Raw genomic sequence first — 22,394 nt, 5'->3', positions numbered from 1 at the left:
ATGTGCATACCTGGCACCTAAATGTTGGTGCCCTCTTATAGAACACCTTCCTCCCCCTCACCAAGTGTTGTCACTGTCTGACAGCTGGCACTCTTCAGGGCTGTGAAGCCAGACCACGGAACACAAACTGGGCTCAGGAATGAAGCAGTGCTTCCCAAAATGGCAGCACCCTGCATCATCAAGAACTTCACTCTTCTGTGCATCGCTCAGCTCTGCTCAAGTCTGAGCCACCTACTGCAGGAACTCTTACACTGACCTCACGCGATTTGAGAGCAGCACGAGAATTCCTGCATCCTCAGACTTATGTAGAGCCGTGAAACACAGAGAAGAGAAATTTCCTGCTATGAGCAGAAAACAGTTTTAAACTGGCAAAAAAAAATCTCAGTCACCAGGGACTAGTCACCATGGAGACCTGGCGCCTGGTATTTGTCCAGCCCTGTATTATTGTGAGTGGCATTCAGGGATGTGTTAAGGGCCTTATTTACTAAGCTTACTTTTTCCCATGGACAAGGAAGATGAAAAACAGCCTTAGTAAATCAGGCCCTGAAGGAGCTCACATAGAAAAGTTCACTCCCCCCCCCCCCCCCCCCACACACACTCTCCTTATTTCAATGGAGACAACTGTGACAGGAGAAGGGGGTTGAGAAAGTCTCAGCTGCTGGTTCCTAAGCTTTTGGGCTGGCTCCTAAATTCTAAGAAAATTTGTCAAGGCCTGGTTTATGGCAATTGCCCTTACACAGTAAATGACAACAGAGAAAGACCACACAGTTAATTCAGTCTGCCCAACAATGTGGCCAGAGCCATGCCCACCCCTGCCACCCATGCTTAAATACTGGTTGTCAAGTCTCCACCATGCCAACCATAAAGGCAGTCAAACATGATGGCAGCCTTGGTTATAACCATACATCACCCCCAAGTATTTCTCACAATATGCCTCCCCTCGCCTCCTGAGCTGCACATCACCCTCACTCACAGCACAAGATAATAAAATAATCTACAACACTGGAGCTGCCCGAAGCTTAACCTGCCTTTTGCCATAAACAGTTACAAATACTGTTAAGCGGTAAAAACCTTTTGTTGTTCCAATTTTTAAATGTGTTGTGATTTATTCTTGGCTCCACAGTTTCCTCCTGCTTTTGCTGGGGTTCCAGCTCAATGGCTTCTAGGAGGATATACACATAGGCCTTCATGTGCAACTACCCTATGGGAAATGGTTCCCCATTTTTTTTACTTCTGACTCCTCCTAGGTTCCTGAGTTGCAGCCAAGTCACAGAATAGTGTGATGCACACTATATCTGGCCACTAGGTGTCAACATTGTGTGGGTATGAACACCACCTCTGTTTCATCTTCCAGCCCAGCATACCTGTAACACCAAAAGCCCGGTTCAGGAACGAATGCATGCAGGTATTTATGCACATCAGATTGTGTATTAGGAAAACATCTTGAAATTATATGTTAATGAGTACAAGTCCGTTTTACTATCCCAGCAATTTTGAGGCTCAGAAGATGCAATATCATTTATTTAAAGATGAGTGTACAGGCTTTTTGTACTTATCTGCATAATAGTCAGATTCACAACTAATACTTGGGTCTGACAGAGTCACATATATGTCTCCATTTTTCACAGTTACTGTATGAATCCTCTGCTTCACACCTTTTGAGCGCCATTTCGGCAAAGCTGATGGAAGTTTAGGATCTATTGCCTGATATAATCCCTCTCCTGTTGCCAAAGTGATCTTATATTTGTGCCATGGGCAAATGATACAGGCCTGACCATTAATATCCTGTAAAGAAAAAAAAAAAGCCACACAAACACTCAGCAAGTTTAAAGAAGGTTTCTTGTGTAAGTTGGTAATAAACAGAAATAAAACAAAACATAGAAAAGAAAATAAAGATGATACCCATTTTATTGGACTAACAGTACATTTTTTTTATTAGCTTTCAAAGGTAACCCTTCATCAGGTCAGAAATGAGCAAATGTTGACAAATATCTGAAGGAAAGCACTTGATTAACTGGGGGTCTTTGACATGACATATATCATTGCAACTGAAGTGAAGAAATATGATTCTTATGCCAACTGACTTAAAAGAGAAAGCAATGAAATTTATACTGACAACTGATTCTGGGCAAATACCAATCAGCCAGCGGCACTGATAATGTGAATCAGGAAATACCATGTGAACTCCATAGTCTCTCCAAGATTTTAGCTTAGGGAAACAGTTTTGCAAGAACAGGTACTTTTCTCCAGGATAAGTTAAATGATTTTGAATTCACACCATCCTCAGAGTAAGAATTTCAACTGCTGTCTGCCAATAGCAGCAATAATTTTGAAAGGAATTTGTAATGATGATTTATAGTAGTAGTAATCAAACCCTTGCCCAGATAGATGTCCCAGCCAGGGGAAATTAATCTGTGCATGGCGCTTTCATTTTAAAATCCCTGCATATATTTCCATGCATACTTTGTATCCGTTCACAAGCAGCTCAAAATCTGCGAGCATATCCCAGCCAGCCCTAAAATATAAAGGAGTTCTATGAGGCGTTTCCCTTTCAAAAGAATCTGCTGGCAACCTCCTTGTAGGGCTTGAAAATTGCACCTGATAGCCATAATAATCATCTGTCTAACACTGCTAAGCTGAATGTAAAATGCAATTTACCTCTATTTCTCCAAGATGCAAAGGTCCCCCTGCATCTGCAAACAAAGATCAGAGGAAACAAATGAAGGATTGAGATTTGTGTTCTCTAGAAAAGCAGGGTGGTTTCCAAGCACAAAACTTACGGTAACAGTGCTTGTCCATAGCATGAAGCTTTCCTTTATGGTAAAAAACCACAATTTCTCTGCCATTAACTGTGGCATTCATCCTTCTGGAATTTTTGATATCCTCCATTTTACCTACACGGACAGGTAAATCATTGTCCTCTCTGGAAGTACCATCTGCTGGAGAGTTTTGGTCCATCTGAAAAACACAAAAAACTACTATTAACTATTTAAAAGCACACAATATACTATAAAGGCTTGATCTGTGATCCTCAAATCTAGAGAATGACATGGGAGCGGGTAATCGTGGTAAAACCGCAGGAATGGGGAAAATTTTTCAAAGTTTTACCGCGGGTGCAAAAAGAGGTTTTTTCCCCGCCCCACAGGAGCAGTAATAACCCCTGCACTCGCGGTACAACAGACGCCTACCTTTTTCTCGTCCTCCCTCCCTTCCAAGTCCGGTGTTGCTCGCTTGCTCTCCCTGCCCCCCCCCACCCCCACCGCCATCTGGTCCTGTATCACACTCTCCCTCCTCCACCTTTCCGCTGTGCTCCTGCTGCAGCCTTACCATCTTCCGGGCTGCCGGCAGCATTAGCAATGCAAGCACGCTACCTTCATGCAGCCCAGAAGCCTTCTCTGTATTGCAACTTCCTGTTTCCGCTCACTGCGGAGAGAAGGCTTCCCGGCGCACAAAGGCAGCGTGCTTACATTGCTAACGCTGCCGGCAGTCTGAAAGATGGTAAGGCTGCAGCGGGAGCACAGCGGAGAGATGCAGGAGTGACACCAGAGCTTGCTGGGGGGGGGGGGGGAGGGAGAATGCGATACAGGACCCGATGGCGGCAGCGGCGGGGGGGGGGGGGGGGTGGGAGCGTGAGCAACACCAGACCCTGTGGGAATGGAGGGAAGGAGAGTGACACCGACCCTTTGGGGGGAGGCAGGAAGATTGGGAGAGTGACACCGAACTTGGGAGGGAGGGAAAGCAACACAAGACCTTGTGGGGAGGGGGGAGTGAAAGCGACACCAGACTTTGTGGGGGGGGCGGGGTGGTATGGAGGGAAAGCAACACCAGACTTTGTGGAGGGGGAGAGGGAGGGAAAGTGACACCGGACCTTGGAGGGAAGGAAGAAGGGAGGGAGGGAGGGAGAGTGACACGACCTTGCAAGGGGGAAGAGGAAGGAAGGGCATGGGGTATAGGGCCTTGGAAGCAAAGGAATGAAAGAGAGAAAAATGGATGGCACTGGGGACTGATAGGGTGATGAGATCCAGTGGAGGGTAGATGAGGGCTAATAGGATGGGAATGAGGGCTAAGGAAGTGAGTGAAAAAAGATAGGGGTTTAGGAGACTGGATAGTAAGCGAGAGACAGAGGGAGCAATGGTAAAAGCTAATAGGTAGATGAGAAGTGAAACAGACACTAAGGTGAGAGAAAGGGGGATAAACACAAATAAGGGGTGGGGGGACATGAAATGAAAGGTCACTGCCAGACAGATGTAGTGAAGAAAAGGACAAAGCCAAGAGGAGAGAGAAGAAATGGAAACGCCAACATGGAAAAGAATTTAGAGAAGACGGACACGTGGAAAGTGGAAAAGAGACTGGGACCAGACCAATTAGAAAAATAAAGTGCTTGGACAGCAAATGTAGAAAAGAAATATATTTAATACTTTTTAAGGACTGAGATGTGCCTGATTTGTGAAATGTACGTCTTTTCTATGTTGGTATTTTGCAGAGTGCAGGAGAAAATACATTTCTGTTTCTCTTTTACCAGTGTTTACATAGCTTACAGAGTCTGGCTTTCTTGAGGGAGGTCTCTATTTCAGTTTTTCTGTGGCTCCCTGTTTTGTATAGTGAGAAAAGAATTAAATGTGCTTGGAGTTGTAGAATGATTAGAAAAATTAGTGCTCATTATTGCTTGTTATGCGAATGAATATTTCATTACTGTTTCATTATTGCTTGCCAGACCAATCGGGCATTTGTTTTAATTCGTTTATGCAGTCCTTACATGCACATGATTTTGCTTTTTAAACCCAAAGGTAAATCTTAAGTGTGGTTAAACAGCGAGGCTTCTGTGGATAGGGACAGAGTTCGCGGGGGCAGGAACAAACTTTGTCCCCCCCCCCCCCCCCCCCCCCCCGGTCATTCTCTACTCAAATCCACAATCCAATCACCCAGAGTGCACCATGCCTTCAGGGAGTGTCTGGAATAGGCAGGCAAATGTTTGTGGTCTCAAAGCCTTGCATATTCTTTATTTATTTTTAGGCCCTGACATTTTCTCTGGCTTCTTTGAACCTGCAGCTCAACCAGGACCAGCCATTTTTAGGATGTGGAATTATAAGGCCAATTCTATATGTGGGTGGGGTATAGGATTCTGACACCTTCATGGGTAAGGGTACACTTACACACGTAAGTAGCTGCGAAGTGACTAAGTGCTATTCTGTGTAAGGCTGTGTGTAAGTCAGAGCATGTGAACACATGGGGACTTTCACATGTGTAGAGCATGGGCAGGGCTGCAGCTTATGCAAACAACTTACAGAAGACTGTTATGCAAACCCTTGCTACATTTACATAAACACGATTACACCAGGTGTAACTGCAGTTAATACACTGAGGCATGCCGATGGTCTGGCTACCCAGATATCGTTATAGAATGGGCTCTCAACACATGGTACTGAAGTACCTAAAAAGAAGGCACCCACCCATAAATCTTCATTTGTAACTAGATGTTTTTTTTTCCTCATTATGTAAACACCTTCTCCTACCTAATACAATCTTTGGCTTGAGGCCACAGACCATGTCACGCATGGAAGCATAATTGTGTAAATGTAGTTGGCCCTTTACAGACCTACAATGCATCTTCTTGTAGCCTTTTTTTATATAAAGAAAAGTGGGCACCTACTTTTCTTTATAAAATACCAGTGTAAAATGCCAAGAATGTACCCTATCCTAGGTGTGATCGCTTATACCAATCCTAGAGCTGGTGTCAATGATCATGCCTAGATCACTAAAGCATGTGAATAGATTATAAGATTCTATAATCTATGCATGTAAATGTGGGCCCGACCCATGCTGTGAATGAACTCCACCCATGTGAAGACCCATTGCATTTGGGTACCATTTTTAGAGAACAGCGGGTAGCTGGTATATAGCATTGTGATGGCACCACTTCTCTGTTTCCCATTCTCAGTGGATATAATCACAGTGGCTCACTGGGAAATCCTTTACGATGGACATCACAGCAGAAAATGATTGGAAGCAAGTTAGGGGGAAAAATGAAGACATCTTTATTTCAATGTGTTTATGCTGTACAGAATTAGCCATTTTAGAACTGCAAGAAGTATTTTTAACAATTATTTTGTATTTATGATTGGTTTTATGAATTTTACTGTTTGTATTTTTACACTATCAGTGTTGGCATGTAAACTGCTAATGATTGTCAGTATAGAATTTTAATAAATAAATGCAATTTTATTTCCTTATTTGGATTCTTATTCCATTTGTATTCAAAATATTTCTCAGTTCAAATGATTCCTTACATGGTGACCAAAACATTGAAGCAGTACCTTCTGCATGCATCCACTTGTATAAACATACATTGGATTTCAAGAATAAAACTGCATATTAAAAAAAAAAGGGGGCCGGGGTGTTGCTGCTGTTCAAGCACCATGGTTTGGACAATTGCTATGACGGAGGGATGAACATCACAGCAGACTGCGCTGTTGGAAAATGACAGCCCCTTTGGTTGAACATTGTCTCCAGTTCCAACATGACTTTGAACATTTACATTTTCATGCTTTAGAAGTTGTGCAATTGTCCCATCGAAGGGGAGACGTGGATACAATTTTACTGCATAAAGACCGAAGGTGGATTTTTAAATTGAATTCAGTGGAACCTTTGGTTTGAACCGGGAAACTGACTGGTTCTAATTGGATGGTTTCTGTTTGATGCTGACAATGTGCTATGTTGATGTCATGATGTGTTCACTGGGATTTTAAGGAAGTTACTGTTGGGGGTCCCACAGTGTGTCATTTCCTTAAGCCTGTTTAATCTGGAAGAAAGGTAAAACCCCTTGGGGGTGGGGGGGCTATTGAATCATATGTTTAATTATAGTAATAAGATGTATGGTGCTCACTCTTTCCTCACTTCTTTTCAAAAATGTTTTTTTTGTTTTTAAGAATCTTGGCGATCTTGACAAGCTGTGCAGATGCACTGCAGAAGCAGGTACAGTGTAGTACCAAAACGCTATTATAGGCCAGGTTGCCACAATGTGGTCCTGTGTTGGTGGGCATCGAGTGGTTTCCAGTTTTGAATTTGAAAGTGGCCGCAGAACCTTTAGAGCAAACTGCTGTTTTTTTTTTCAGATCGCTAGATACGGTGAGACAGTTTTATGACATAAAATTTTTTTGTAAAAAGTTTAAATTTAATAAAAGAGATTTAATATAAGAGATAGTTGTAAGCACATTCTAAGAGTAAATGATTGAAGAATTAGTGACCTTAGGTTAGGGCTTGAAATGGGATGTCCCATAAGAGGCTCAATAACCTGTTGTACGTTCGTGTCAAGATTCTGATACTCTAAATGCTGTTTATACAAGCTTAGGAGGAACAGTGTGTGATTTTACCATCACTCATATTGATTTTATGGATGACAGATGGATGGGCTGCTCAACAGCCAAACACATGGCCAGATGCCCATAATCAAAATTAACAAAGACTTTTACATTTCTGACATACACTAAAACCTACCTAATTCTATAATCTTGCATGCAATTATGTGCACAAGTTATACCGGCAGATATGTATATTATTACAAGCTAAGAGGCACTAACAATAATGGCAAACATTGGAGTTAATTGCCACTAATTTGCAGTTATGCATAACTGCACTTAGTCGCGATTCTAGAAACAGTGCACAAAGCTATGGCACATAACTGCATGGGGGCCTGCCTAGCACTTAGTTACTAAGATTCTAGAATAATGTACCTAAGTGCTAGGCAGGCCCACATGCAGTTATGTACCATAGCTTTGTGCACTGTTTCTAGAATCGCGACTAAGTGCAGTTATGCATAACTGCAAATTAGTGGCAATTAACACACATCATTAGGTGTGGCTGAGTACACCATGTCAATGGCTGGTATATATGTGTGTGTTAATAGTGTACTCAGCCGCACCTAATGATGTGTGTAATTGCTAGTGGATTCACGTTTAGAATGCAGTACCCTAGTGCCTAATTTTTTTTTATTATTTACTTTTAGAAATTATACATTGCCCAATAATAACAAAGAAAACATGAGAAGAACATTTTACAAAAGAAAAAAAAAATTACAAAAATAAGTAAAGCAATTCTCAAATAGCCCACATTACGAGAGGAGGGAAAACCCTAAATAAAAAGCAGCTAAAAAGAAAAGGTGCGAGATAATGTTAGACAAACAATAAGAAAATAATTTCTTTCCAATCTGGGCTTAATAACTATTAATAACTCCATAATCTCAAACCAGCTTTATTACTTCTCATGCTCCTGCAAAAACTTCTCTGAGTAGAATCAAAGAAAATATATTGCTTCGCCTGAAAGAGAAAGAGAAGAAAATAAGGAGCCCCCAAAGCCATCAACCTAGGGCCCCGTTTACTAAGCCGCATTAGCTTTTTTTTAACGTACATTAACCATGTACGCGCCTATAATATCCCTATAGGCGCCTACACAGTTAGTGCGCGTGCTAATTGTAGGTGCACTAAAAATGCTAACGCACCTTAGTAAACAGGGCCCCTAGTTTTTAAAGCCAGAAAAGCTTTCCTTTGAGCCTGAGTGTTCCGTGAAACATCTGGGAAGATCTGAACAACATGGGCTTCTTTAAAAATCACTAAAGGGGTCCTTTTAAAAATGCGTGCTAGTATTTTTAGTGTGAGTTAAATGCTAGAGACGCCCATATATTCCTATGGATGTCTCCGTTTGTGCTACAAACGGTAGTGCGCCTTTGTAAAAGACCTGCTAACTTATGAAATGTATTCAAAAGGGTGACCAAAGTTAACCTGACTAAGATGGTATCAGTAGAATCCTCAAGAAATGCTGACAAATTAGCACTCTCTGAAGATCCGATTTCCTCCAATGCATCCTGATGGTCACCCTCGACATCCTTATTAGAAATATAGTAACACTTAACCAAAGAAATTGTTCCAGAGTTAGGCAAATAAAGGATTTCCTTAAAAATATTTCCTAACCACTACTTTATTCATGATGAAGATTTGCATATATTGTGTATTATTCAAGATTGAATATTATGTATTATAAAATTCTATAAAAAAAATAAAAATATTTCCTAACCAAAATTTTTGAAGATAAGTAATAGGAAAATTAAGGAAACAAAGATTTCTATTTCTTAAGGCATTATCCTCAGGCTCTAAATCTACAATGAAGATAGCTTTTATAGCTGAAGCACTAGTATTCTAAATAGGTATCTTATTTTCCACATTATGTATTACAGAAGAAAACTAATCCATTTTAGTATCTATTTCTGTAAATTTAAGAATTATATCTGACGTGGAAGAGCAGAGCCAAGGAACTACAACTTTCAATAAAGCTTCAGAGCGAGTCACAACTGTCCATATATCTTTAAGAGTAACATCAGTATCAGGCATTGAAGTACCAGAGGGAAATAATACTTCTTTAGGAACAAAAAAAAATTGCTGTCTCATCAAGAGAGTCCCCTGTTCTTGGAATTCTCCTTCCTGGGACAAAACTTTCATCAGCGATATTAGCTGGAAAGGTGGAGTTCTGGCAAGAGGACTCACAGAAACACCCTCTTAAGTAGAAGTTAAAGGAGTAACCTTGTTAAACAGATGGTGTTAGATGTTTATCAAGTGGGCTAGTCACTTTAGGCATAGATGTACCCATCGTCACAGTTTTATTCTCTCTTTCTTCCCCTTCATCCTAATAACCAGCAACTCATCACACTCACACACACCAGCTGAGTAACGTTCCACTGGTTTCCTTCATCTTCTGGCAATTGCATATCCATATAATAGCAGCAATTTATTTATTTTTTATTTGTTACATTTGTACCCCACATTTTCCCACCTATTTGCAGGCTCAATGTGGCTTACATAGTACCGTAGAGGCTGTTGCCAATTCGGTTAATAACAGATACCGAGTAATATTGTGATCATTTGAGGTAGGTTGGGTCAGGTAGGAGGGTCAAAAGAGGTGAAGACTATAAATTATCCAGTACGATCATTGGTTATATGTTGCAGGGTGCTGTGATTTTATGTGTTTATGTATGTTTATGTATGGACACATATGTAGGAAATTTACCAGGGGGTGGGGTAAGGAGGGTCAACCTCTCTGTGAAGTCTTGCAGGTTTCCAATTGTTTATTTTATAACTTTTACATATCCATGCTAGAATAAGAACAAGGGTATTGAAGACCCTTACTTTTTTTCAGCTCCCATAAAATGGAGCCCCACATGAGGAAAACCAATAGAGGAAGCTAGCAGCAGGTAAAAAGCGCTACTTGCAGATTCCTCCTGCTGACCAGAGGACAATGCACAGGGGATGCAAAGAATAGACAGCAGCAGTGGCTCTGTCCACACCCCCAGTTCTTCTTTCTGCCAGCAAGTGACTTACCAGGGCAAAAATCTGCCTTAGAAGCCATTAAATGACATATCTTAGAGGACATCCCATAAATATTTAGGCCATAGGCCTATGCCTAGTTTGCCAATGCTTTAATCCTGCCCTGGATAGAATACTCCATCCCAGACATCATCAGTATCTAACCACACTCCTCCATAAGGTTCAAAACTTCCCCCAACATGGCTACCCAAATTCCCACCTCCGGATACCTCCTGGCTCTTGCCAGAGGTCTCTGTGGTGTCTACTAGGGGAAAGAAGCAATCTCCAGTCACTCCTGACAGGTATTTGGGTTTATATGGTGCTTATGACCCTCTAGCAGTAGTGTTATGGTACTACTGCTAGTGGTGAGATACTATTTTGAACCCAGGAGCCCAAAAGTAACTGGGGATCGCTCTTGCCTTCCACTATGCATCAGAAAGACTTTGGTATGAAGCCAGGGTGTACAAGGAGCGGGGAAGTTGAATGCTGATGCCATTGAGATTTTGGGGCATGGGGGGGGGGGGGGGGGGTTGGATGGGGTAACAGGTAATGATAGTAAATATAGGTGTATTTGTCAGAGCTCTTCTAGATATTCCTTCAGAAACAGGAAAATATCTACTGTACATGAATGTACGCCACTTCAAATAGCTTTTGAACTTGCAGGCGGTATATAAAAAATTTAAAAAATATATATTAAAAACGCAAAATAATGAACTGATGTTAGTAAGGGGTCCTTTGGACAAGCAGAATGCTCTCTGCCCCAGTAAGTGCATCTTCCTTTCCCCCTCCCCCTTCCCTCCAACAAAGCAAGACTTAGTAAGATAAACCAGCAAAGTCTGGGCAAATCTTATCACACACAGAAAGGATAGAAGCTGGCAGCCAGGCTAAACCTTTAAAATGCAGATATGCTGGGTCTGCTGCTGCATACATACACTATTCTCCCTACTACATGCCTTATCTATTATAATGGAAGATCAAACAAGTGCAAGATGCTTCTGTCCTGCAATCTACCAAACGTTTGCTATGATTAATGCGTGTTTGATGTGGTAGTAGTACAGGATCAACCTAGTATCTTCAAGGACCATACACTGGTTTCTTTCTGCATAACTTATATATGTTGACCCTAAATTAGAATCACTACTGCAAATAAATGATTTGGATCAGTGTGGAATGGACAAGTAGCCTAGTGGTTAAAGTAGCAGCCTGGTAAAGCCACAGTTCAAATCCCACTTCTCCCACCAACGAAAATTTTGTAATGAGTTTGATAGCAATGCTCTTGAGCCTCGTAAGAAACCAAGGGGGTCTTTCACTAAGCCGTGGTGGCGTTTTTAGCGTGTGCTGATTAGCACGTGCTAAACGCTAGACACACCCAGATATTCCTATGGAAATCTCTAGCGTTTAGCGCGTGCTAATAAGAATGTGCTAAAAATGCTACCACAGCTTAGTAAACCCCCCCCCCCCCCCCCAAAGACAGCAAGATTCATACTGCTAGGCTGTGAAAACTAAAGCTGTTTATAGCTATTCTGCATGCTGTTTTACATTCTTTAATTTGTAATTTTTCAATTTGCATTTTGTATTTATCCTTTCATTAATTTTTACAAGCTGCATTTTGATGAAAATTTGTAATTGTGATTAATCATGCAATTAAAAGGTATGTTGTTCCCCCCAATCCAGTTCCTTCTGACTCTGGGCAATGGAGGGCTAAGTGACTTACCCAGAGTCAAAAAGAGATGCAATGGGGGAAAAAAATAACATACCTGGGAAAAAAAGAACCCGAATTATGGCTACGTCATGCAAGGTTCCACGTTAGGAGTTACGGAATCTGGGTGTCGTCGATAATACACTGAAACCTTCTGCTCAGTGTGCTGCTGCGGCTAGGAAAGCGAATAAAATGTTGGGTATTATTAGGAAAGGTATGGAAAACATGTGTGAGGATGTTATAATGCCATTGTATCGCTCCATGGTGCGACTGCACCTTGAGTATTGTGTTCAATTCTGGTCGCCGCATCTCAAGAAAGATATAGTAGAATTGGAAAAAGTGCAGCGAAGGGCGACTAAAATGATAGCGGGGATGGGACAACTTCCCTATGAAGAAAGACTAAGGAGGCTAGGGCTTTTCAGCTTGGAGAAGAGACGGCTGAGGGGAGACGTGATAGAGGTATATAAAATAATGAGTGGAGTGGAACAGGTGGATGTGAAGCGTCTGTTCACGCTTTCCAAAAATACTAGGACCAGGGGGCATGCGATGAAATTACAGTGTAGTAAATTTAAGACAAATCGGAGAAAATATTTCTTCACCCAATGCATAATTAAACTCTGGAATTCATTGCCGGAGAATGTGATGAAGGCGGTTAGCTTGGCAGAGTTTAAAAAAAGGGGTTACACGGTTTCCTAAAGGAAGTCCATAAACCACTACTAAATGGACTTGGGAAAAATCCACAATTCCAGGAATAACATGTATAGAATGTTTGTACGTTTGGGAAGCTTGCCAGGTGCCCTTGGCCTGAATTGGCCGCTGTCGTGGACAGGATGCTGGGCTCGATGGACCCTTGGTCTTTTCCCAGTGTGGCATTACTTATATACTTTAATTATGCAACTAACATTTTAAATCGAAATGCAGTCCTATTACAAAGAAAGAGAAGCCACAAAGGCAACAGGTAAAAAAAGCAGCAGCGGCAGAAGTCACACATGCCTGCACAGTGTGGCCTTCTAAACAGTTCTGAAAAGTAGCTGAGAAGACTCCGCACTGGGCTCTGTCAGATAACATCACCTATCTGTGAGAATATGCTGTCCTGCTTGTCCTTGCAGAATTGAGATTACAGGGTGGTCAATTTAGGAGTAACTTCAGGAAATACTTTTTCAAGCAGAGGGTGGCAGATGCCTGGAACGCCCTCCCAGGGGAGATGGTGGAGAAAAAAAAAACAGTGACAGTATTCAAAGTGCAGAGAATAAATAAAGTATCCCTACATGGAAAGGAAAAAGGATGGAATCAAAACAAAAACAAAAACTTAGTGGTGTTTAGACAGCAATTCAGTAATTAGGAAGTAAGGCCAGTGCTAGACTGACAACTATAGACTGAGTCCCAAATATGGTAAAACAAAGCAACTTTTATGGTCTGTGTCCTGATCCTGATTATGCAGAGATAAATTTGGATGTGCTGGGGGGCTTCAATGACAACTCCAGCAATTAGGAATTACAGCCAGTGCTGGACAGAGTTCTGTGGTCTTTGACCCAAAAATAGCAAGGACAGATGATAAAAAAGAATGCACATTTTATATCACATTCATCTATATGCTATGAATGTATCTCAGAGGAGAAAGGGGATGAAAATGAGACTATGCTGCACCCAAAGTTATAAGACCACTCTTCCTAAGATTGTATCAAATATTAACTGCCTAATTGTAAGCTGCTCGTTTGTGATGGCAGTATTCAATCTTCAAGGAATTTGACCTGTAAGGAGCGGCTGGTGCACATCTGGCTGCCTTGCTGGGCAGACTGGAAGGACCGAGTTGGTCTTTATCTGCTATCATTTACTATGTTACTATGAGAGGCTACACTGCAATTCTAATTTTATGCAACTGAATTTTGCTTAAGGAAAACGCCATATAATTAGTATCTCACTCTCATCCCTGCAAAATAAAGACTTTACGAAAAGTATTTTTCCTCAAAACAAAACAATTTGACAACCTTTAAATGCAAACCGTGTGTTATATGCTCATATTTTTATTATGGCTTATGTTTTATACACCATTTTGGCAGTGTTTCTGATAAGGTTGTGTATCAAATTAATAAATAAATACTAACACATCCTGTGGCCATATCACTTAGGGCTCTGTCAGTGGCGTAGCTACGTGGGGCCACGGGGGCCTGGGCCTCCGTAGATTTGGCCCTGGACCCCCTTGCCGACGACCCTCTCGACCACCCCTCCTGCCGCCAACCCTCCCCCGCCCGCCTACCTTTGCTGGCGGGGGACCCCAACCCCCGCCAGCCGAGGTCCTCTTCTTCCGGTGCAAGGCTTCGTTCTGTTTCTGTGAGTCTGACGCAGGACATCAGACTCACAGAAACAGAACAAAGCCTTGCGCCAGAAGAAGAGGACCTCGGCTGGCGGGGGTTGGGGTCCCCCGCCAGCAAAGGTACGAGATGGTGGCGGCAGCGGGAGTCGAGAGGGTCGTCAGCAGGGGAGGGTCAAAGTTGGTGGTAGCAGCAGCAGCTAAAATGTGTCCCCCTCACCTCGGGCTCTGGACCCCCCTCCCGCCGAAGTCTGGCTACGCCCCTGTGCCATGTTAGAGGCACATTAGCGCTCTGAGTAGATGCCTATAGTATTCCTATGGGCATCTCCACGGTTTGCGGACGCTAATTTTTAGCATGCGCTAGAAACGCTAGCACACCTTAACCTTCTATTACAAAACTTAGAGGCCCTTTTACAAAGCAGTGTTAAGTGCTAATGCATGCTTAATGAGGTAAAAATGGCCTAACACAGGATGCATTAAAGTGCCCTGCATTAGTTTTGCCATTAGTGCATCACATACTTTTTTTTTCCCTTTGGAAAGGGTGTGTCATGGGCAGAGAATGGGTATGAAGCCTAAACCAATTACTGCACACTAACTGCATGTCAATGCAGGAGCCCTTAGCACCTCCTAAACAGGAGGCAGTAAATGTTATTGCATTATTTTCTGTCAGTTGCCATGTGCTAATATTAATGACAGACCTGAAAAAACCCTGAAAAATAGCAATTTTAAGGCCTCAGTAGAAATGGCCTTAACACGCAGAAATCTCACATATTACCACAGGCTAAGGTCATGTTTACAGGAGTTTAGTAAAAGCGTCCCTTAGATTTTTACCATACAAAACGCTACTACAGGATTCACTACATCTATGGTACCTCAGTACCGTCCCTGTACATTAATCTTTTTGCATTGCTTCAGCCAGAAACCACATATTCCTAGATGCAGCAATGCAAAGACAGCAGGTCCTGAGACAGGCCTGCTATCTTTTAAAAGCACCAGGCCAATGACAGAAAAATACCCTAAAAAAATAAACAGCAGTCCCCAAAGCTAGCTCCTTCGATCATTTTTCAAATACAGATGTTCCTATCTGTCAACCAGCATCTACTGGAGTCTCTCCAGTGGGTAATGAGGGACAGGAGTGATCCCAGGACACTCCTGCCCCAACAGCTCTCTCAGTCAAAATGATGGACTCGGCCCCCTAGTGCTAGGGGGTCAGACTGCTAAATAAGGGTGTGTTCCTGATACAAGTTAAATACTTCAAGATGCTGAGTTATTCTTCACACCTCATAATTTAACCTTCATTATTGGCAAACACCACCTGTTAGCTTAATACAGTTTAGTAAATAGGGGCCCTAAGTTTGCAATTGACGCAATGGAGGATATAACTTGCCCAAAATTGTACATTTTTTGATACTGTTCTTTTAAGACAGTTGGTTCAGTCACTTCTGCTGTCTCAGACTGATTATTGCAATGTTGTTTATCTAAACTGTTCAAAAAAGTATTCTTAAAAAACTCCAGATGATACAAAATACAGCAGTTCGGTTATTCGTTAACTAAATTTGATCATGTTTCATTTTTTTAATTACATCTTCATTGGCTTCCGGTGGAGGCCAGGGTAACATTTAAGTTTTACTGTATTTTGTTTTAAGATTTTGCATGGCTGCGCTTTATTTGAGTTTCCTACCTTAGCAAAGGTTTGGTCACTGAGTCAAACGGTCTATTTCCTTTCCCAAGTCCCAAAGGGATGACATTCTCTTTCCTATTTTAATCTTCTTTTTCATTTCACACAGTGACATTTTGGAAAATTCTTCCAATTGATTTGTGGTCTATTACAAACTGTAAAAAAATTTTTTAGAAAGTTTTTCAACTTTTTATTTCAGAAATGTGTTATGTCATGAGGGTTGATTATGTCAATGCTTGATGTATTAAGGTAGGATACTATGTTGTGCAATTATCTGTTGGAATTAATTCCGCTAGGTTTATTCTTGGATTGTAATCCTCATTGAACCAATGATATAGTATAGCATTTATTCTTCTTATATGTGGGATTTGAACCCTAGCTTCCCCGGTGGTCAGCCCGGCCCCTTGCTCTAAGCACTACTAAACATTTAAAGCGCTATCAGGAACAAGAAAAAAAAAATGGTAAGCTGATCTAGTCCGAACCAAAAGAACTTTTATAAAAATAAAACTTATATCAACAATGAATGCTAAGCTCTCTAAACTGAGAACACTAAAGCTTGACAACTAGAACGGGTTTGATTTTCAGCATAACCAACATATGAATTTTTTTTTAATGAGAACCCATTCATTCATGGATGTGCTTTGCTAAAAGCCTGAAACCCAGATCTGTATGGTTTTCGATAACCACTGGCTATAAATATCACCACGTATACTCGGCATTATTTACTGCATTTATTTGAATCCAAGCCTGACAACTAAATCTGAATCGTGGAAAAGATGCTTCTCTCACACAGCACAGAGCGGGCAGGCAGGCATGATGAAAGTAGATTTCTTCTTATTCCAAATTCTGTCTCAAAACAATTGAGCGTCACATAACAAAGTAAATTGGCGTAGGACTACAGCAACGTGCGTACTGGTACAACAACTTATAAACCACACAACTTCTGGAGCCTCTTAGGGTATCATCCAACGCGTTTCAATCTCCTGCAAACCGACGATCCTCAAGCACTGCAGCCGGCTCAAAATACCTGCAATCAATGCCACGTCTCCTGCCTTCTATCTACCCTCCGGACGCACACAAACCTCCCCTAAAATACAACACAGCCCGAAAGTCACGTCTTCCCGGCTAGACCTCACCTCCTCTCACTGCTTTGCTCAGGCACACTCCCTCTCCCAGCACAGCAGGCGTACAACCATGTCAAGATGCAGAATATGACTGAGCGAGCGCAAGGAAAGAGGGTGCACGATAACAGGAGACGGGATGACGTCAAAAGGTTAAAGCCAATTAGGGTAATTTCTTTCGCCTCCCCCGCACGGTCGTCATCCCAGTACACTCAAACCAAAGAGCAAACAAACCTATGAGCTGCTGCATGATCCATTCTGACTTTATTTCCGGTAGCATTTTTATTTGATCCTACTTATATTTTCAAACATGCCGGCTTCTGCAACATACGGATCTACACAGAGGATGTATAATAACAGAATAACTTTTCATATGTGTAGAGTAGTAATTTGTTGTAAATCGTAATTTGGAGGAGCTGGCTACAGGGACACAGTAGCACATGTTATATTCATGCAGAGATTTTTTTTTTTTTCTCCTGGTAAAGGGCCACTAAAACAGATACCATGAGAATCAGGTGCTCAACATTCCGAGTTTCTATTTATTTACTTATGCATTATTTTGAAAGCTGGGAGCATTTAAAATCTTTGTTTTCCTGTGCCTAGATGAAAAGAAAAAGATGGCAGGTGGGAACTTGCTCCTTTTACACCCTTTTCAGTAGTAGCTCAAGGTGAGTTACATTCAGGTACTCTGGATATTTCTCTGTCCCAGAAGGGCTCACAATCTAAGTTTGTACCCGAGGCAATGGAGGATTAAGCAGAGCTGCCAAGATACCCATTCCAGGAGGGAGACTGGCCAGTCCTGGATTTCTGTCAACCTCATCCTGGTGCATTATGGTACCTACAGCACTGATTTCAATGGATAGAATCATGGATTACAAGTCCCACACTGCTTTGGGATGTACATTTAAAACCAGGACATTTGCTTTAAACTTTGCTTTAATTCATTTATCCAGTCCTCACATGCACATAGTTTTGCTTTTTAAACCCAAAGGTGAATCCTAAGGGTGGCTGAACAGTTAGGTATAAACTGTGTTGTCGGTTGGTTTTTGTTTTTACTTGTTTTAGACTGCTCTGGGTCCTACTGATCTGTACATCTGCTGTCTGGAATCCTGAAAGCTGGAAATGAGAAAATAAAAATTAACTTTTAGATGTACTCTGTAGACGTTATTTACTTTTCCAGTGTGTGTATGGATGCCTGTTCTGGTGCATGCATATGATAATGTTTGAATAGGTGTCTGTACTTTGATTTATGAAACATGTGGCATCATTAAAGGCCAGACTTTTAAATGACAAGTTGGATATATATGCTTATCTCGATATTGGAAATGTTTCAGACATATCCACCAACTTGCTCCCATAATGTTATTATCCTCCAGAAAGAATAAAAAGAGTTTTCAGTTTTGGCACAATATGTAATCACATGAACAAAATATCAGAAAAACAAACAAATCCCACTGCTGCTCCTTGTGATCTTGGGCAAGTCACTTAACTCTCTATTGCCTTGGGTACAAACTTAGATTGTGAGCCCTCCTGGGACAGAGAAATATCCAGAGTACCTGAATGTAACTCACCTTGAGCTACTACTGAAAAAGGTGTGAACAAAATCTAAATAAATAAAATAAATGGACTGCATTATAGGCCATTTTTTGTTTCAACAAATGAGAAATCTGCATGAAACCAAATATTTATTTTTATTAATTTGACTTTTAAAACCACTTATCCCTGAAACATGCTGAAAACAGAAAAATCCATGTGTATGTAAAATGTAAACCTCTACAAAAGAGATGAAGTGGAGATGTGATTCCATGTGCCTCTGAAAGAACAGTTTAATTTTACTTCCATTTAATTTCAATATAGTCCATGTTAATTACACCAGGCTTCCTAAGGCAGATTACAACAACAGTTAAAACGAACCCATCAAGAAACAGCATATCCTCACTGTGATTTGGCCATGTATTACTGTTTTGTGTAGAACAGTATAGAAAAATAAGTACAAAATACAGAGAGTTTATTACTCCACAATGGGCCAGACAGACTCATGCACCTGTTCTCAATCTAACATCCTTACATGAACCCAAGCCTTCTCTCTCTTTCCACACCTTCCCGCTCAGAGGCATACCCTGCTCACATGCTCCTGTAGCGTGGGGTTCACTCGGCCATCACAATCTCTGACCAGCTTGGCTCATACTTCTTTATAGTAGTCATATCTTTGGATGTTTTAAGTGGGATATAAATCCTTCAAATAAATGTATGTTTCAGTTGTTTTTAGAAGAGGATATTTCATCAAATTCTATCGGTTCTAGTGACCTGAAAGTTTCTTTCACAACAAAACTCACAAAGAAATGTGACAGTGTGCAAGCAAGACTGGCAAGCTGAATAATCCAACTAGGAAAACAAACAGAAAAGATCCATATAAAAACTATTCCTCTATAACTTACTCATTACTGTAATCTCTACAGGTACAGTTGAATGATAAGTATCTAAAAATACTAACTCTGTTTCCAGGGACCAATGTGATTTCTTTATCAGTTGTTACTTTAGGAAGGTAGAGCGGCTGGCATTTCAAAACCCACTTCTCTCTTATATTTTCTGCTAGCTTCACTAAAGCTAAAATAAATTGGAATTTGTTGTTGGTGGTTTTTTTTTTAATACCCTAGACAGATATATACTATTTCACAATTTGCTAAGTAACACTAACAAGTTTACATTTTTCAGTAATTTTTTTTGTATTGGTTATAATGTTTTTCAGTTAAGGCATACATTTAAAAGGTGCTGGCCTTCTCCTTTCCTTAATCTCTGAGATTTCCTCCTTGGGCTGGCACTTAAAATCCCTTATCCCTCCTCTAACAACCCTCCCCCCCATAACAAAATATACAGACACACAAGGTTGGAAAACTAGTTTATTTTATAAAATTAAGCAAACATGCACATTTTTGGTTGTTTTACTTATCTTTCCAAAAATTACTCATCAGTGCCTGTGAATGAGAAAAAAATTGCAATATGATCCCTGTCATGAAACACCTAGCCACCCGCCTGGAGTTACCCTGTGGCCACTTAGAGGGTCTATCCCCAGAACAGCTCAGGTCTGCCTGCACCTGCTGCTCATGCTCTGTACTAGCACCCTCCTCCCACCGACTGGGTCACAACCGCTTCTGGGCGAGTCTCCTGCTCTCAAATTATCCCCAGTGATTTGTAGGTTACTGGGGCCACAGTTCCAGTGGTCCCACAGTTCCCAGAAAACACTCACAGACCCAACACACAAACCACCAGGGTTCTTTATCAGTCCAGACAGGCAGAACGAACAAACAAATGTGTTTATTCTCAGAACTTGGAACAGTTGACAAAAAAATGTGCAAATAGCAAACAATAACAGGTAACTGAAATATGGATCAATTATAACACTAACTAATCGTCTATATACTGTCTACACAGTACCTGGGACGGTCAGGATATATAACTGTTACAGAGTCTTAGCAAACAGATCTGTCTCTACTCCTGGGCTAAGAATGAAGCAACAGCCAGCACTACTGGGTAATTTTTCAAACTCCAGGCCAATCAGAGCCCAATCAAAAAGATTTCAAATATACATGCTTCTTGCTTCCTGCTTGTGTCAAACTAAAGACAACACTCATCTCTGTAACAGTTTTACAGCAAAGAAACACCACCTGCTGGCCAAATAGGAGAAATACACTTCAGAACATAATCAATCAATCAATACATTTTACAGGCTTAAAATACGCTGTTTCTTCTTAATCCCTCATTATCTTGTTGGACAGACTGGATGGACTGTACAAGTCTCCATCTGCTGTCATCTACTATGTTATTATGGGCCCCTTTTACTAAGATGTGCTAGTGTTTTTAGAACACACCAAACATTAGCTTGCACTAAACATTAAAGATGCCCATAGAAATATAATGGGCATCTTAGCGTTTAGCACACACTAATTTTTAGTGTGTGCTACAAATGCTAGCGCACCTTAGTAAAAGACTCCCTATATTATGTTGCTATGTGGAAAGGATGGACTATGCTGGTCTAGTGTATTCCTTACAGTACAGGTGCATGGAGGGACACACCTCTGCTGGTACAAAAGCCTCCTATATGTCCACTGGAACCTTTAGTTATTTGGCCTTCCTGCTCCACTTTGGTTCCTGCTTGGCTCTCCAGCTCAGCTCCTTGGTTCTTGCTGCACAGGAAGGTCAGAGTAGGAAAAAAGGGTGGAGGAGTGGCATTATATGCTAAGAATGATATCAAAGTGATGGAACTGTAGGACACGGGTACGGAAGAAGCGCTGTGGGTTAAACTGGAAAGAGGAAAAGGGAAATGTATCAATATCGGAGTAATATACAGGTCACCCTCACAGTAGGAGGAAATGGACAGGGACTTAATTGAAGTCATCCAGAAGATAGCTAGGAAAGGGGAAGTACTACTAATAGGTGACTTCAATATGCCGGATGTTGATTGAGGTGTCCCTGCTGTGGGGTCATCTACAAGCAAAGAAATCTTGAATTCCCTACAGGAAGTGGGTAATGGAACTGATGTGGGATGGAGCTATTCTGGACCTGGTGCTTGCGAATGGAGAACGTTTCTGACATCAAGGTGGGAGACCGTTTGGCATCTAGTGATCGTCGAATGGTGTGGTTCAATATTAAAATGGTAGCATCTAGTGATTATCGAATAGTGTGGTTCAATATTAAAATGGGAGCGAGGGCTCATTCAAGATTGAAGGTCCTGGATTTCAAAGGAACTAACTTTGCTGAGATGGGGGAATTTCTCAAGGAACAGTTAGTAGGATGGGAACAGCTGAAGGATGTAGAACAGCAATGGACAAGACTGAAAGGAGCTATATTAAAAGCAACTAACTTTTATGTTAGAAAATTACATAAAAGGAAAAGGAAAAGAAGGTCGCTCTGGTACTCGAATGTAGTAGCTGAAAAGATAAGGGAAAGGAGGTTAGCCTTCGCACAAGATGACTCAGAAAGATGAAGACAGAAAAGACTACCTTAATACGCGAAGAGAAGCTGGAAAAGCTATCAGGAAAGCGAAGCGGCAAATGGAAGAAAAGATAGCTAATACAGTAAAATTGGGGGATAAGACCCTTTTCAGATATGTAAGTGACAAGAGGAAGTGCCATAATAGAATTGTGAGGCTCAAAGCTGAAGGAGAGAAATATGTGGAAGAGGATAAGGATAAAGCTGAACTGCTTAACAATTATTTCTGCTCTGTGTTCACAGACGA

The 22,394-nt window shown here is 41.3% G+C and overlaps 1 protein-coding gene across 1 annotated transcript; it reads right to left on the bottom strand.

Annotated features, from left to right (window-relative positions):
• Nucleotides 1-1,477: 1,477 nt before the first annotated feature.
• RFESD (Rieske Fe-S domain containing) lies at nucleotides 1,478-17,259 on the bottom strand. The gene is made up of 4 exons (XM_030192319.1): nucleotides 17,174-17,259; nucleotides 2,781-2,958; nucleotides 2,659-2,693; nucleotides 1,478-1,785 (listed from the first exon to the last, which is right to left on the bottom strand). The coding sequence occupies exons 2-4, from the start codon at nucleotides 2,956-2,958 to the stop codon at nucleotides 1,516-1,518; spliced, it is 483 nt and encodes a 160-aa protein (XP_030048179.1). The 5' UTR covers nucleotides 17,174-17,259; the 3' UTR covers nucleotides 1,478-1,515.
• Nucleotides 17,260-22,394: the final 5,135 nt, after the last annotated feature.

Source organism: Microcaecilia unicolor, chromosome 2 (genome assembly GCF_901765095.1).
Source record: "Microcaecilia unicolor chromosome 2, aMicUni1.1, whole genome shotgun sequence".
In the NCBI taxonomy this organism is placed as follows: domain Eukaryota; kingdom Metazoa; phylum Chordata; class Amphibia; order Gymnophiona; family Siphonopidae; genus Microcaecilia; species Microcaecilia unicolor.
The sequence above is the reverse complement of the archived record's forward strand: the minus strand, read 5'-3'. Positions and strand labels throughout refer to the sequence as shown.